General features: G+C 51.4%; 1 protein-coding gene across 2 annotated transcripts in view; it reads right to left on the bottom strand.

The window, feature by feature from the left end:
• Positions 1–4,194: 4,194 nt before the first annotated feature.
• Positions 4,195–14,634, bottom strand: part of ZC3H3 (zinc finger CCCH-type containing 3) — a 345,409-nt gene continuing 334,969 nt past the window's right edge. Inside the window, exons 12-13 of one of the 2 annotated variants that reach the window (XR_012901167.2) lie at positions 11,607–11,675; positions 4,195–4,515 (exon numbers count right to left, since the gene is read on the bottom strand). Coding sequence is in view for 1 of the 2 variants with exons in the window: in XM_075919992.2 (XP_075776107.2) it covers positions 4,484–4,515 (32 nt within the window). In the remaining variant the exon portion in view is untranslated. The remainder of the gene's footprint in view (positions 4,516–11,606; positions 11,676–14,634) is intronic. The other variant, XM_075919992.2, reaches the window with a different exon arrangement.

Here is a 14,634-nt window from a genome sequence, read left to right as displayed (position 1 = left end):
CGGAGTATCCCCCTGGGAACGCATTACAGCCCCTTCTCCCCCCGTCGCTGTGCGCCCAAGGACGCTGCACCTGAGAGCAGGCCTCCCCCGGGAAACACGTGGCCAGATGACCTTGAAAATAAAAAGCGCTTCCCTATTGGATTTCAGAGTTCACAGGCTAGCTCCCTTCTCTTCCCTTCCGCTGAGAAACATGCCGCCCACGTGGTGCACAGAGGGGCTGCGACGTGGGGGCGGCAAGGTTTGCTCCCTGTACGTGCGGTAAGTTAGGCAGCGCTCAGCCAGCGTGCATGCGTGTCTGTATCTGATGCAAACAGGCTGCTGCTTTTCTTTTTGGCAGGTGCAAGGGTGAGAGATTTTGTTGGCCTCCTGGCGTGGGTGACGATGGATGCTGCCTGAGAAATGAACATAAGAACGGCCATACTGGGTCAGACCAAAGGTCCAGCTAGCCCAGGATCCTGTCTGCCGACAGGCCAATGCCAGATGCCCCAGAGGGCATGAACAGAACAGGGAATCATCAAGTGATCCCTCTCGTGTCACCCATTCCCAGCTTCTGACAAACAGAGGCCAGGGACATCATTCCTACCCATCCTGGCTAATAGCCATTGACGGACCTAACCTCCATAAATCGATCTAACTCTTTTTGAACCCTGTTAAAGTCCTGGTCTTCACCACATCCTCTGGCGAGGAGTTCCACAGGTTGACTGTGAGCTGAGTGAAGAAAAACTTCCTTTTGTTTCTTTTAAACCTGCTACCTATTCATTTCATTTGGTGACCCCTAGTTCTTCTGTTATGGCAGCAAGTAAATAACTTTTCCTTATTCACCTTTTCCACACTGGTCATGATTTTACAGACCTCTACCCTATCCCCCCCTTAGTCTCCTCTTTTCTAAGTAGAAAAGTCCCAATCTTTTTAATCTCTCTTCATATGGGACCCATTCCCAACCCTTGCTCATTTGTGTGGCCCTTTTCTGAACCTTTGCCAATGCCAATATAAAATGCAACGAGAACCAGCTACCTGATGTGAAACCATTATCCACACCGGTCCAGTTCCTGGTATCTAGCTACTAATGACAACGTCTTATTAGAAGAGGGAAGAGTTTGGGAGGACACAGGCCCTGCTGGCGCTTTCCTGAGACCGCTCAGTTCAGGATTTTCCTTTGCCCTCTACCTTCCTGTTTCCCACCCACAGCAGGAAGGTGTAATGGGGAAACTGAGGCTGGCTACTGGCCATAAAGCGAATTTGCGAATCTTCATCAGATCAGCGTTTGCTTCGGTCTCCGTAGCAGCAATGGGGGCCAAAGTTTGCCTGTGGACAGTCCCAATCAACCCTCATTGTCTTGCACAGGTGTAACCAAGAGACACATCTGGCCCTAAGGTTCACTAGCCCTGAATATGAAGGGCCAGTCCTCTGACCTAGCTCCAGGGAGCCCCACCAAAGCAGCAGTCTCAGGGACCATTCCCTGCATGTGAAGTCTTGCTAGGCACCTTCCTGGCGGCTGTAGATGCGTTCGATCTTGAGGTCCTAGCCCTCCCACGATGGCCTGTGTGGATCTTCTTGGCTTCACTGCAGCGTACGCGACATCCCTGAGACGCCTTACGAGGGTCTTGGTGCTTTTTGCATGCGGATCTGAGGGGGTTGCCTGGATCGGATGGGAATTTCCGGCGCTATCCTTGGAAACGCAGCCACCCCCCTCCTCATTTAAAAACCACCTTCACCCCTCCAAAGTTAAACATGAGTGAGACAAAACATGAGAAAAACTGCACCTGCAGCTCTCCGCTGGCAGCGCCCTGGGGAGCGTGCACGGCCAGCACTCCTCGGCTCGGCAGGAACGCGCCCCGACAGGATGCTAAATCACAGAGATAAAGAAACGGAGTGGGGGAAATAAAACCAGCCCAATCAACTGGGTGCTTGCTAACGACCCCCTTCGTGCTCCCTCCGTCCCTCTGTGCAGCGAGGAAGTGCCGACCTCGGCAGATTGCAATTACAGTTACAATCAATCTTTTATTAGCTTGTTGCTCTGTGGTGAAGGGAGGAGATGAGCCAGGCAGATTCACAGAAGGGGGAAATTTCTCCGCTCACCACAAAAATGTCAATCAAACTCCACGGCTCCCCTGGCTTGATAAGCAAAGTGACCGAAAGATGCTACCGTGGGGAGTCACTAACATCCTCCAGGAGGGTGTTTCTGGAGCAACTTTGGATGATCAGACAGTGAGAGATGAAGGCCTCAGCATGTGGCAACTGCCTTTATACGAATGCAAACCGGACTCCTGCTTCGGATCATCTCCTTGGGGGCAAGAGGGATACAGGATGCAGGCTGAGAAAATGTGTCAGCTCCAAGCAACCGAGTCCCCGCCCGGGACACGAACTGAAAAGCTGCAAACGGGTCTGGTTTTCACTAGACAGGTGGAGGCTCTTGACTCTGAATGCCCCAGAACTGGGCTTTGACTGGATCTGTTCCATGACGGCAATACTCAGACCCAAAGCAGATTTTGGAATGGGCCCAAGTGTGGAATATGTGGATCCCAGGTTGCGTCAATAACAATCCAGGAGCTGATGGGACAGCAGAGCAGGGGCTGAGGTGTTTGGCTCCGGCGGTTAGTTTGGACTTAGCTCTAGATTTAACCCAAATGCTTGTTGTGTTGGTATTTCTCAGCACGGCGCTGGGGCCACATTTCTTAGTGCCTGACCCTCAGGAAATCCCTCGGTTACAAATAGAGAAACCAAGAAATTCTGAGTCCTACCATTGCCTCTCGGGGGCGGAGGTGGATTTATCCAGGTGGGCATCTGGCTTGCACATTTGGGAATTAAGCAGTCAGCACGTCTGATGCACTAACCCACTACAGGAACCTGCCAGATGGTTAGAGAATGGTGGCATCTAGGCCAAGGAAACAGGTTACAGAGCGTCCCTGCTATAAGTCGCCCTGGGATACAACCGTTCCGCATTAACGTAGTTGAGGCTTGTAGGAGCCGATGCATTAGAAGTCCTCTCATTCCCTGCTCTGAAGTCATGCAAACCCCCCCTCCCCCCCAATATGCACAAATGGAAGTCAGCCGTGGGGAAAAAAATCCTCGCTCCAAGTTGTTTCGCATTAAGTCCAAGTTTTTTAAACTTATCTTGGACTTATCGCAAGGATGGCCTGGCTTTTCCCTGGACCAGCGCTGGAATTCAGCACAGGTGGCATGGGGCACAGGCCCTGATGTGGGGTATCTCCTGTGCACGCCCGTCTCCTGGCACCCTGCTATTACACCAGAGGAGAAGATGAGAAACCTGCATTAACGAAAGTCGAATTCAGAATCCCAGCCCTTCTGTCCCCCCACTGGGCACGCTGTCATCCTTGGCTTTTACACGCATTTTCCTTTGGAACACGTCCCCCCATAGCTTGCCTGGTCTTGGCAGGGAAAGCAGTGCTCACAGAAACCACCACACTGACTGCAGACATCCCCTTCTGTGCTCGGGCTCACGGCTTTGCCGTGTGGTTCCCCCTGCACGCCATGCCACGCCCTGCAGGGTCACAGGGCTTTCTTCTGTCCCTCTCTGGCCGCTGGAGACACGTCGTTAGCAGAGACTCCTCCAAGCGCACTGGAGCAGGGGGCCTGCAGTTCCATTCAGAAATTCATCCCTTCCCGCCCCCCAAGCTGGCTGCTGAAGCTATTCCTTTAATGCTCTCTCCCCTCCCCAATTTCTGGGTGCTGGGGCAGCGGTATGTCTCTGAAAGGGCTTCAGAGCTCCCCCTGTGTGGCTGCTCTGTGGGTTATATACATGTGGCCCCTAGCACACCCCCAAACTCCGGGCCTGAGGGTTGCACCAGGCTCAGATCTTCATTCCTAAGCAATTACGGCTCTTCTTGGCTGGCTGAAGTGCTCCGATCTCTGACCGGGGGTGTAACTTCCTGCCCCCCGCGCTGTGGAAATGCCCCTGTGCCAATCAGTGGGCACAGCAGCTCCCTGGCACTGAAGAGAAACAATTAATCCCCGTCCCTTCCCCCATCTCTGCGAGGGGAATTGCAAAGCGACTGCAAAGCTCCGGACACGGCACCAAGAGTCCGGGGGCAAAGGGCTGCAGCCATGATCAATGGGCCCAGGTTAGCTGAACCCAGACACAGCCGTTTGACGCCGGAGCTTTAGAGCCCTGCTAACTCCAGAGCAAGCAGGGCCAGGCAAGTAGAGGTTAAGCCAGGGCTCTGGGAGAGGCTGTTTTAAATAGACCATATTAAAAGATCATTTATTTCAAAATTAAAACGCTCACAAAGCTGCCTCCCTGCACGACGGGGCGGAGGCGCCTGGGCTGTTCCCGGGTTGCGGGTCAAACGAACTGATCGAAATGGAACACAAATCGGGGGAGGCTGCCTCCCGTCTTGCTGTCCTGAGGTAGGTGCCAGGGCTGGCCGGGCTGCTGCGTATCCTGAGGCGTTCGGCTGCTGGACTGTTGGATGGAGCCGTACACCGGGAGGGCTGGAGAGATGCTGAATCCAGGGACCCGGGCTCACAGCCTGGGCTTGATCTGCAGCGGCTTCCCTGGAAGGAAAGGAGAAAGTGGAAGGTGAGGATGGCAGGGAAGGTGTTAGCAGGCAGTCGGGCGGGGGAGTGGCCAGAGGTGAGCCCCACATGCATTGTGGGAAGGGCAGAGGGCTCACAAGCACTGACGAGGATAGAACCATAGAGCTGGAAGAGACCTCAGGAGTCATCAAGTCCAGCCCCCTGCCCACGGCAGGACCAATCCCAACTCAATCATCCCAGCCAGGGCTTTGTCAAGCCGGGACTTAAACACCTCTAGGGATGGAGATTCCACCCCCTCCCTAGGGAACCCAGCCCAGCGCTTCCCCACCTCCTAGGGAAATAGTTTTTCCTAATATCCCACCTAGACCTCCCCCACTGCAACTTGAGCCCATTGCTCCTTGTTCTGCCATCTGCCCCCACTGAGAACAGCCTCTCTCCATCCTCTTTGGAACCCCCCTTCAGCTGGGGGGCAAACTCTGCTCCCTTGACCGTGGCCAGGGCAGCCCGGGGAACAGGATTTGGGTCTCACCACCTGGCCATTGCACAGGAGCATCCTCTGTGGCATGCACGCGGCACAGCCAATGACCAGGGGATCATCCTCTGAGCACAGGCCACGATTTCCACCCCTCCCAAGGGAGCTGTGATAAGAACAGGGGCTAGGCTAGCGAAAGAGCCCGGCCCCATCTTCCAATCCACAGCTGGGCCAGAAAGCAGCTAGCTCCAGGGCCATCCCACCCGCAGAGCACACTGCAACGCACAGCCAGGTCACAGCGACAGCCAGCACAGAAGGAAGCAGTTGCCAGGCCCCCACCACTAGCTGGCCTCATAGAATCCTAGCACTCTAGAACTGGGAGGGTCCTCGAGAGGTCATCGAGTCCAGTCCCCTGCCCTCACGGCAGGACCAAGCACCATCTAGACCATCCCTGACAGATGTCTGTCCAACCTGCTCTTAAATATCTCCAGAGATAGAGGTTCCACAACCTCCCTGGGCAACTTATTCCAGTTTTACCACCCTGACAGGTAGAAAACTTTTCCTAATGTCCAACCTCAACCTCCCAAGGTGGTGAAACACTGGAATAAATTGCCCAGGGTGGCTGTGGAATCTCCATCTCTGGAGATATTTAAGAGCAGGTAGGACAGACACCGACATCGGGGATGATCTAGCTGGTGCTTGGTCTTCCTGTGAGGGCAGGGGACGGGACTCGATGCCCTCTCGAGGTCCCTTCCAGTCATTGGGTTCCGTGATTCCATGACGACCGGTTCTGCTCAATAATGACCAAAGCTGAGCAGACTGATGCATGTTCATTGTCACCATCTGAGTCATATGCCCCCAGCAGAACGAGGGTTTTCTTTTTTGGTGGTTCGGGTTCTGTAGTTTCTGCATCAGACTGTTGCGCATTTCAGATTTCTGAGAGTCTGCTTCACACCGCAACCTCTCCCATTCTGGAGGGCACTTCAGATTCTGAGGCCCTGGGTGAAGCGCTGTAGCTATCGGTAGCAATCTCACCTTGGGATTTTCTGTGTGTTTTGTCAAATCTGCAGTGAAAGTGACTTACAATGAACCAAGTGCCAAGTTACCATCCAAGACCCCATAACACAATAAGACCTCTCAAGGTCCCTTCCAGTCCTAGTATTCTATGAACACAAAATCTACAGCAGTAGGTGGGTAAAACAGCAGGAGACAAACAATTCTCCCCCAAGGAGTTCAGTCGCACATGTAATTAATGCTTTTTTTTTTTTAACGAGCGTAGGAGCATGTCCTCTGGAATGGTGGCTGGCGTCTGAAGGGGTATACACATGGTTAGCATATATGGCACATAAATAACTGGCAACTCTGGCTACAAGCCTGCCATGCAAACACCTGTTCTCACTTCCAGGTGCTATTGTAAATAGGAAGTGGGCAGCATTGCCTCTCACAAATGTGAACAAACTTGTTTGTCCGAGGAATCAGCTGAACAAGAAGTAGGACTGAGCAGAGTTGTAGTCATTACAGTTTTACTTTGTTTTGTGGTTTTAGTGCTGTTACGTAAAAGAAAATCTATCTTCTACCGTAAAGAGACTGCATAAGAGTCCTTGTATAAAATGAATGGAAAAACTCCTATTTCTTTTATCATTTTTGCAAATATTTATCATCAAAATTATAATAGGAGCCCTGTGCACTGTGCAGTCTGTGTTGTAAACCAAATCAATATATCTGAATATGTAGAAAAAATATCCAAACATAGATAATACATTGTAATAGGTATTCTATTGTTTAACAGTGCAATTAATCACAATTAACTGAATGGCAGTTCACTTTTTCCATCACAATTCACTTTTTTTCCAGTTACTTGTGTCAGCTAATTGTGATTGACAGCCCAGTGTGATCCCACTATTTCCTGAGAGCCTCAGTTTTCACGTCGGTGCACCTTGCTTGGTCATGAAAGCCTATTTACAGCCTGAGGGCGTAGCAAGGCCTAATTCATTTGTGCTTGCGAAGTGCTTTGGGATCCTTAAATGGAAGGTCACCCAGAGGAGCCCTGAGTACCGTATTGCCGCTCTGACTCGGGGCTGTGTCTGTATCACATACACACGCACGGCAGCACAGAACTATCCATATTTCCTGGCAGCTGCGAACCACTGGAGAATTCCAGCCCTTGGGCAGATGCCAGCCGGTTGGCTCCCAAAACAAATCGGTGGCATTTTGTGGGGCTGTACGGCAGCAGCTGCTGCTAAGCCCGTGTGACTAACCCTCTGTCACTGACCTGGAGGTGGGGGGGGGGGGGGGGGAGGCAGTGCCACTGGGGGAGGGGTGAAGCGCTCACATCAAGTTTCAAGACCTCATCCCAGCCCCTAGCGTCCTGTTCGGCTCCGCTTGGGCCTAGAGCTGAGAGCTCATCTTTTGGGCTCCCCTTGGTCTGCTGCTGAGGCCCCTGGGTTTCCTTCTTTTCCCATGGCCCTGCCTTCCTCCATGCTGCCTCCAGCCATGAGCCACCTCCCAAACCAGGCATGCTGGGTTCCCAGCCTCTGCCCATGCAAACCCTTGGCAACAGCTTGTGTCTCAAGACCAATGCACGGCAAACCTCTTCCCCACCCAACTTCACCCCAGAGAAGAAAGGAGGGAGATGGGAGAACTGAAATAACCCCAAACTTGGCTTTCCCCAAGCAGCGAGTCTTACCCAGCAGTGCCTCAAAATGCCAAACCCACGATCATTATGGGAGATGACCCATAGCTGGGAGCTGAGGCAGTGAGAGAACGGGACATGGGGTAGGAGTGAACACAAGGGAAGGAATAAGACTTTGAATCCTGCTTCTGGCAGTGAGCTGAGGCCTGGAAGGGCCCTGCTTGGTCAGTGAATCCAGTCCCTGCTATCGCAAGCAGCCCGTGGGCCTTATTTTGCCCACCCATGATCTAGACCAGCCATGGCCAACCAGCAGCTTGCAAGCCGCATGCGGCTCTTGCCCCCCAAAAGTGCGGCTCGCAAAGCTGCTCCTGCGGGCGCCCTCACCCACCGCCGGCTCCCCCTGCCGAGCCCCAGCTTTCCTGTGCTTACCGGGTTGGAGCTGCGGGTTTTAAAAATAGAGTCCAAGATGGCAGCCATCTTAAAGGGGCAGCCTCCTTTAAAAAAAAAAATCTCAATTTTTTTTTTTTTTTGCTCGCCAGTTCTGTTCTGGGGGGCTTTTTTTTCTTGACAATTCTGGTGCAGCTCTTCACATTTTTTTCCGTCGCTGTTTGGGCTCTCTTATTAAATGGATTGGCCTCCCCTGATTTAGACTGTTCAGTCTGGGGCAGTCTTGCTGGCTCTGTACAGTACCTAGCACAATGGAGTCCTAATCTCAGTTCAGGCCTCTAGGCACTCCTGGTACACAAAAAAGTGAAACTGACAAGACTGGCTGTACCACACCACTTCAGTGACATGCAGACAGCATCAATGGGGAGAAATAACTGAGACCTGAAGATCTTTCAGGCTCCCTTTAAAATAACACAACTGCCACTAGAAAGTCAGCGCTGGCCAACCCTCCACACTGCTGACACCATCCAGGAGGGTACAGCATACCAAGGCAAGGAGACTGATGGGAATCACTTGTTTTGTTTAATGGCAACAACACTCTAGGCATTTTAGGCTGACTGTCCCTTAAGCCCCAACCATGTCATCTCACCACTACGTGGCTATGTCCTCCAGTATTTACAGACAACACTGCCCTTCCCAAAGAGCCCTGGATTTACGTATCGTTCATGGTAACACACAGATTCCTCCATGTGAAGGCTAAACTGCAGCAAACAGTACAGCACGGACATTCCTGTTTCTGGTTCTTTCACAATGGCCTGGAAGATACTGTTCTGATGCGGCATCTCAGCCACTGTAGCCCCTTGTGTAAGTTCTCTGTCAATCTCTTTGGGCAGGAATAAGAACATAAGAATAGCCATACTGGGTAAGATCAAAGGTCCATCTAGCCCAGTATCCTGTCATCCAACAGTGGCCAATACCAGATGCCCCAGAGGGAGGGATCACAACAGGTAATCCTCAAGTGATCTCTCTCCTGTCCCCCATTTCAAGACAAACAGAGGCTAAGGACACCATTCCTACCCATTCTGGCGAATAGCCATTGATGGACTTAACCTCCATGAATCTATTAGCTCTTTTTGGATCCCTGTTAAAGTTTTAGTCTTCACAACATCCTCTGGCAAGGAGTTCCACAAGTTGACTGTGCGCTGAGTGAAGAAAAACTTCCTTTTGTTTGTTTAAACCTGCTGCCTATTCATTTCATTTGGTGACCCTTAGTTCTTATATTGTGGGAATAAGTAAATAACTTTTCTGTATTCACTTTTGTCATGCCAGTCATGATTTTATAGACCTCTAGCATATCCCCCCCTTAGTCTCTTCTTTTCTAAGATGAAAAATCCAAGTTTTATTACTCTCTCGTCATATGGGACCCGTTCCAAACCCCTAGTCATTTTTGTTGCACTTTTCTAAACCTTTTCCAACGCACCCCCATCCTAGGTCTTTTTCCGCCCGGTGTTCTCCCACCAACTTTCCCTTTCAATGCCTGTAAACATGCATTGCCTTCAGCACCTCTTCCAAATATCCCACTAATTAAATCTTTCTTTAGATAAGATAGTCAGCTACTGCATGCCTACTTCCAGTCATCTTCCACCGGTTACACGGTGCAGCTATGGGATGTTCGGAATTCTTCTATGACACCATCATTTGAAAGACTGTAGATTCTTTATTATGAATTGGCTGAATGTCAAGGTTTCATAGCCGTAATTTAACACCAGCCAAATGTAAGTTGTGAAGAGCTGGAATTTACTCTTCAGATTCAGGTCCCTTCTCATCAGATGTTTACTGTTCAACAATGTCTCTTTCACTCTTGCTATTCTGGTGTTTTACTTCAGTATCTGACTTTCTATCTTCTGTAAGACACTGTTACCAGTTCCCTTTTGGCCAGCTCTACAGAACACAGATGAAGTTTACAGAAACCAGGGTGGGACGAAGGGCAGGTATGAACAGTCAGCAATGACACTAAGATGAGGGGAGAGGTAGATATGCTGGAAGGCAGTGATAGGGTCCAGAGTGATCTAGACAAATTGCAGGATTGAGCCAAAAGAAACGACAGTGGTTCTCAAGTATCTAAAAGGATGTTACAAGGAGGAGGGAGAAAAATTGTTCTCCTTGGCCTCTGATGATAGGATAAGAAGCAATGGGCTTAAACTGCAAGGAAGGTTGAGGTTGGACATTAGGAAAAAGTTCCTAACTGTGAGGGTAGTCAAACACTGGAATCAATTGCCTAGGGAGGTTGTGGAATCTTCATCACTGGAAATATAAGAGCAGGTTGGACAGACACCGGTCAAGGATGATCTAGATGGTGCTTGGTCCTGCCGGGAGGGCAGGGGACTGGACTTGATGACCTCTTGAGGTCCCTTCCCGTTCTAGTGTTTTATGATTCTATGAAATCTAATGAGGAACACAAGTGCAGATTCTTACACTTAGAACGGAAGAATCCCAAGCACTGCTACAGGCTGGGGACTGACTGGCTAAGTGGCAGTTCTGCAGAAAAGGACCTGGGGATGACAGTGGACAAGAAGCTGGATGTGAGTCAGTGTGCCCTTGTAGCCAAGAAGGCTAGCAGCATATTGGGCTGCATTAGCAGGAATACTGCCAGCAGGAAAGTGATTATTCCCCTTTATTCGGCATTGGTGAGGCAACATCTAGAGTATTGTGTCCAGTTTTGCTCTGCTCTCTCCCACAGAACGGATGTGGACAAATTGGAAAGTCCAGAGAAGGGCAGCAAAATGATGAGGGGGCTGGAGCACATGACCTACGAGGAGAGGCTGAGGGATTTGGGCTTGTTTGGTCTGCAGAAGAGAAGAGCGAGGGGATTTGAGAGCAGCCTTCAGCTACCTGAAGGGGGGTTCCAAAGAGGATGGAGAAAGGCTGTTCACAGTGATGACAGATGGCAGAACGAGGAGCAATGGTCTCAAGTTGCAGTGGGGGAGGTCTAGGTTAAATATTTGGTAAAACTATTTCCCTAGGAAGGTGGTGAAGCACTGGGATGGGTTCCCTAGGGAGCAGGTGGAATCTCCATCCCTAGAGGTGTTTAAGTCCCAGCTGAACAAAGCCCTGGCTGGGATGATGGAGTTGGGCTTGGTCCTGCTTTGGGCAGGGGCTGGACTCGATGACTCCCGAGGTCGCTTCCAGCCTTGGGAGTCTAGGATTCATTTTTGTTAGAGTGATGATTCCGCCTGAGTTTACAGACTGAAAGGAGCTGCTCTTTGTGCAGAAACTGAATTGCAGGCAGGGATGGAGCATGTGTCTAAAACCCAGGGCTCCCAGGCACACCGGGACTTCCCCAGGATTCCAAAAACTGCTTTAAGTATCACGTTAAACATTCTGATATTAGTGTCCAACCGCAAACTGCAGCCATAGAGCGGGAAGGAAAGTTGCTTGCAATAACACATCACCCCTCCCATGGGAGGGTCTGAGACATGCAGTCACCTGCTCATCACACAGGACCAGACAGGCCATTTGAGAGCGTTCAAAGTCCTTCTCGGGCCTCTTCTCCACAACACCGGCCCGCTCCACGCAATCTAACCGTCATAGTCCAAGTCGCATAGCCGACCTACTTACTGAGGTGTCTTCCATGCAGCAAGGTCGTTGGTGGCTGCTCTCCCGTCGACTCCGGCTACTCTTCTCGTCCTGGTGGAGTACCAGAGACAACAGGAGAGCACTCAGAGGTCGATTTATCATGTCTGAGCAGACCTGATAAATTGACCATGGGTGGATCGATTACGAGCACGACACAGATAATTATCTATTAACAACTCAGTAAGGACATGATAAGAGTGATTTCATGGACCCTTCAGTGAGGGTGTGGACCAGTGGTCCCCAACGTTTTGAGGCTGCTGGGCACCTGGGGGCGGGGCCGCTCACGCGCCACACGTCCGGGGGTGGGTCCAAGCATGCACCGCATGCCCGGGGCCGGCACCGGCATGTGCCACGACCCCAGGCAGGGGCCGCCCAGGTGCCCAGGGCTGGCACCTGCCGTACGCCCAGGGGCGGGGCCAGCTCAGATTGCTCCGCAGGCGCACATAAATGGCCCGGTGGGTGCCATAGCGCCCGCAGGCACCGCGTTGGGGACCACTGGTGTAAACCCTCCAGCTTTCAAGAAGCAACTGCCTTTAGCTTGCTGCTGCCACGGAGAACTACTGCCCAGGCAGAGGGGTGGGGGGAGCACAGAACATAACATAAAAGCAGCCATTCGGGGTGAGATCAATGGTCCATCCAGCCCACTATCCTGTCTGCCGACAGTGGCCAATGCCAGATGCCCCAGAGGGAGGGAACACAAAAGGTAATCCTCACGCGATCCCTCCCATCATCCTGTTCCAGACAAACAGAGGCTGGGGACACCATTCTTACCAATCCTGGCTAATAGCCATTGATGGACCTAACCTCCATTAATCGCTCTTGCTCTTTTTTTAACCCTGTTAAAGTCCTAGCCTTCACCACATCCTCTGGCAAGGAGTTCCACAGATCGACAGGCTGGGGAGGGTGAAGATAGAGCAGCCTGACTGCAAACGACTATGCCCAGGTGAAATGACAGGTCTCCACCTCTGCAGTGAAAGCAGTTGTGTACAGTCAATCTGCTTTCTGGTCTTCACATTTCACAGAGCAGAGATGGGCTTTTCTGCTCCTCTTCACCCTGTCGCTCCTGCAGCATTTTGCATATGTGTTCTTCCCTCTTTTTCTTATCTGCTCCGCCTGCTTCCCTGCTTTCTGCTCATTCTACACAGGTTATGTGCAGGCCCTGGCTGAGGCGATACGCACGCGAGGAGCTAACACCGGTCTCCATTTGCTCTGAGTTATTTCCTGTCCCTCCTGCTCTCCCCGCAAAGATCCATTGCTCTGAGAAATGTGGTCGCCCACCTCCAGTCTCATAGCTCTCTGCACCACTCACGTGTACGCACACACCAGTGTGTGCATCCACACATCTGCATGCGCACACCTACCTGCACCCAGACACATCCTCTCTGCATCTGCATTGTGTCCATTCACGTGTACGCGCACACCAGTATATGCATCCACACATGCACCGTGTCCACTCACACGGGACAGAGACCCAGGGAAAATCCTGCTGCTCTGCCCCAGCCACACATGATGCCAGGAAGCCAGCACCCTGGCAAAGGAAGGAAACACACGGCAGAAAGCCGATCTGTTCAATGCAGCCCACTGCTGTGCAGCAAAGGGGAGAACAGCTCAGCACAAACCAGCTCACCTGGAGAAAGAGCTGAGAGGAGGTGGCTTCGGGGATTTCTGGGCCGGGCAGCGGATGCATTTTACCGCACGGCAATGACAACTCAGCGATAAAATGCCGCTGCCCCTCGATCATCGGGCTGACGCATCAGTTGCAAGACAGCGGGTAGGGGTTTTGTGTGTGCAAATCAGGCAGCACTCTGGTAGCTAATGTGGCTCCTTCCAGCTGATCCACCAGTGCCCACATGTCCTACTCCACCTCGAGCAGGGTTTCCCCAAGACTGACCCAGGGTCTGGCACCAGCCCCTGACAGTTTAGGAAGGCAGCGAGCTGTGCTCTGGTGTGAAAAAGACCGAAAAGCACTGGGCTAGAAGACACAACTCAGCCACTGCCCTGGGCTGAGCGAGGAACTTGGTCACAAGGCTTAAGAGCTGAGGAACCCTTTGCTTTTCTTCAGCTCTACTGGGGCTCTGTAGATTTTAAGGCCAGCCCGGACCATTAGAGCAACTCAGCTGATCCTCCTGGATCACACAAGCCCAGACTTCCCCCCCTCTCTGAGTTTAATCACTTGTATTTGGCTAAAGCATCTCCGCCAGAAAGGCAACATGCCAAGCCTGAAAGACACTGGGAGAGTATCATTTGTACCTTGCTAGCACCTCAGAGTTATGGGTCTGGCCCAGGATGCCATGGGGCCAGGCTCTGTATGAACACAGAAGAGAAAAACGAATAATCTAGCAGCACTTTAAAGCCTCACAAAATACGCAGATGGTGCCATGAGCTTTTGTGGGCACAGCCCACTTCTTCTGATGAATGGAGCATTAAAAGTCCAGCTCCAAGAATAAATAAGGGAAAGAGGAAGGAGGGGAAGGGGAAAGGAAGGGAGGAAAAAATGTGAAGTTACAAGAAGCTTATAAGAACAATTTGCACCTTCTCTAAGTGCCTATTGTTTAGTTGGTTAAGTCATTAGGATGTGGAAGGCAGTGCGCTAGCCAGCCAATGTCGTTTTGTAATTTTTCCAGTTAGGGTTGCCAGATGGTTTAACAAAAAATACCAAACACCGCCCCCCCCAAAAAAAACCACTGGGAAAAAATTCTGTTGAGGAAAAAAAAAGGGGTGGGTGGGGCTGACGGGGGAGAGACCAAAGTTGTTGAGTGAAGGGAAGGGGAAAAAAAAAAAAGGTGGTGTGCCTTTAAATGGCCCCACACTCCTCACTTTCCTGCCCCAGCTAGACGTGTCAGGGGAAAATTGTCCCCGCTGGGCTTCCGTCTGAGGGAAACAAGAAATACTGGATATTTCACATGTCCGGTATTTTCTGTTTGTTTTTTTTAACCGGACGGGGAACCCAAACAACGGACAGTCCGGGCAAAAACCAGACACCTGGCAACCCTATTTCCAGTTACAGACT

The sequence above is a fragment of the Pelodiscus sinensis genome, chromosome 2 (genome assembly GCF_052426305.1).
Source record: "Pelodiscus sinensis isolate ZL-2025 chromosome 2, ASM5242630v1, whole genome shotgun sequence".
NCBI lineage: Eukaryota > Metazoa > Chordata > Testudines > Trionychidae > Pelodiscus > Pelodiscus sinensis.
The sequence above is the reverse complement of the archived record's forward strand: the minus strand, read 5'-3'. Positions and strand labels throughout refer to the sequence as shown.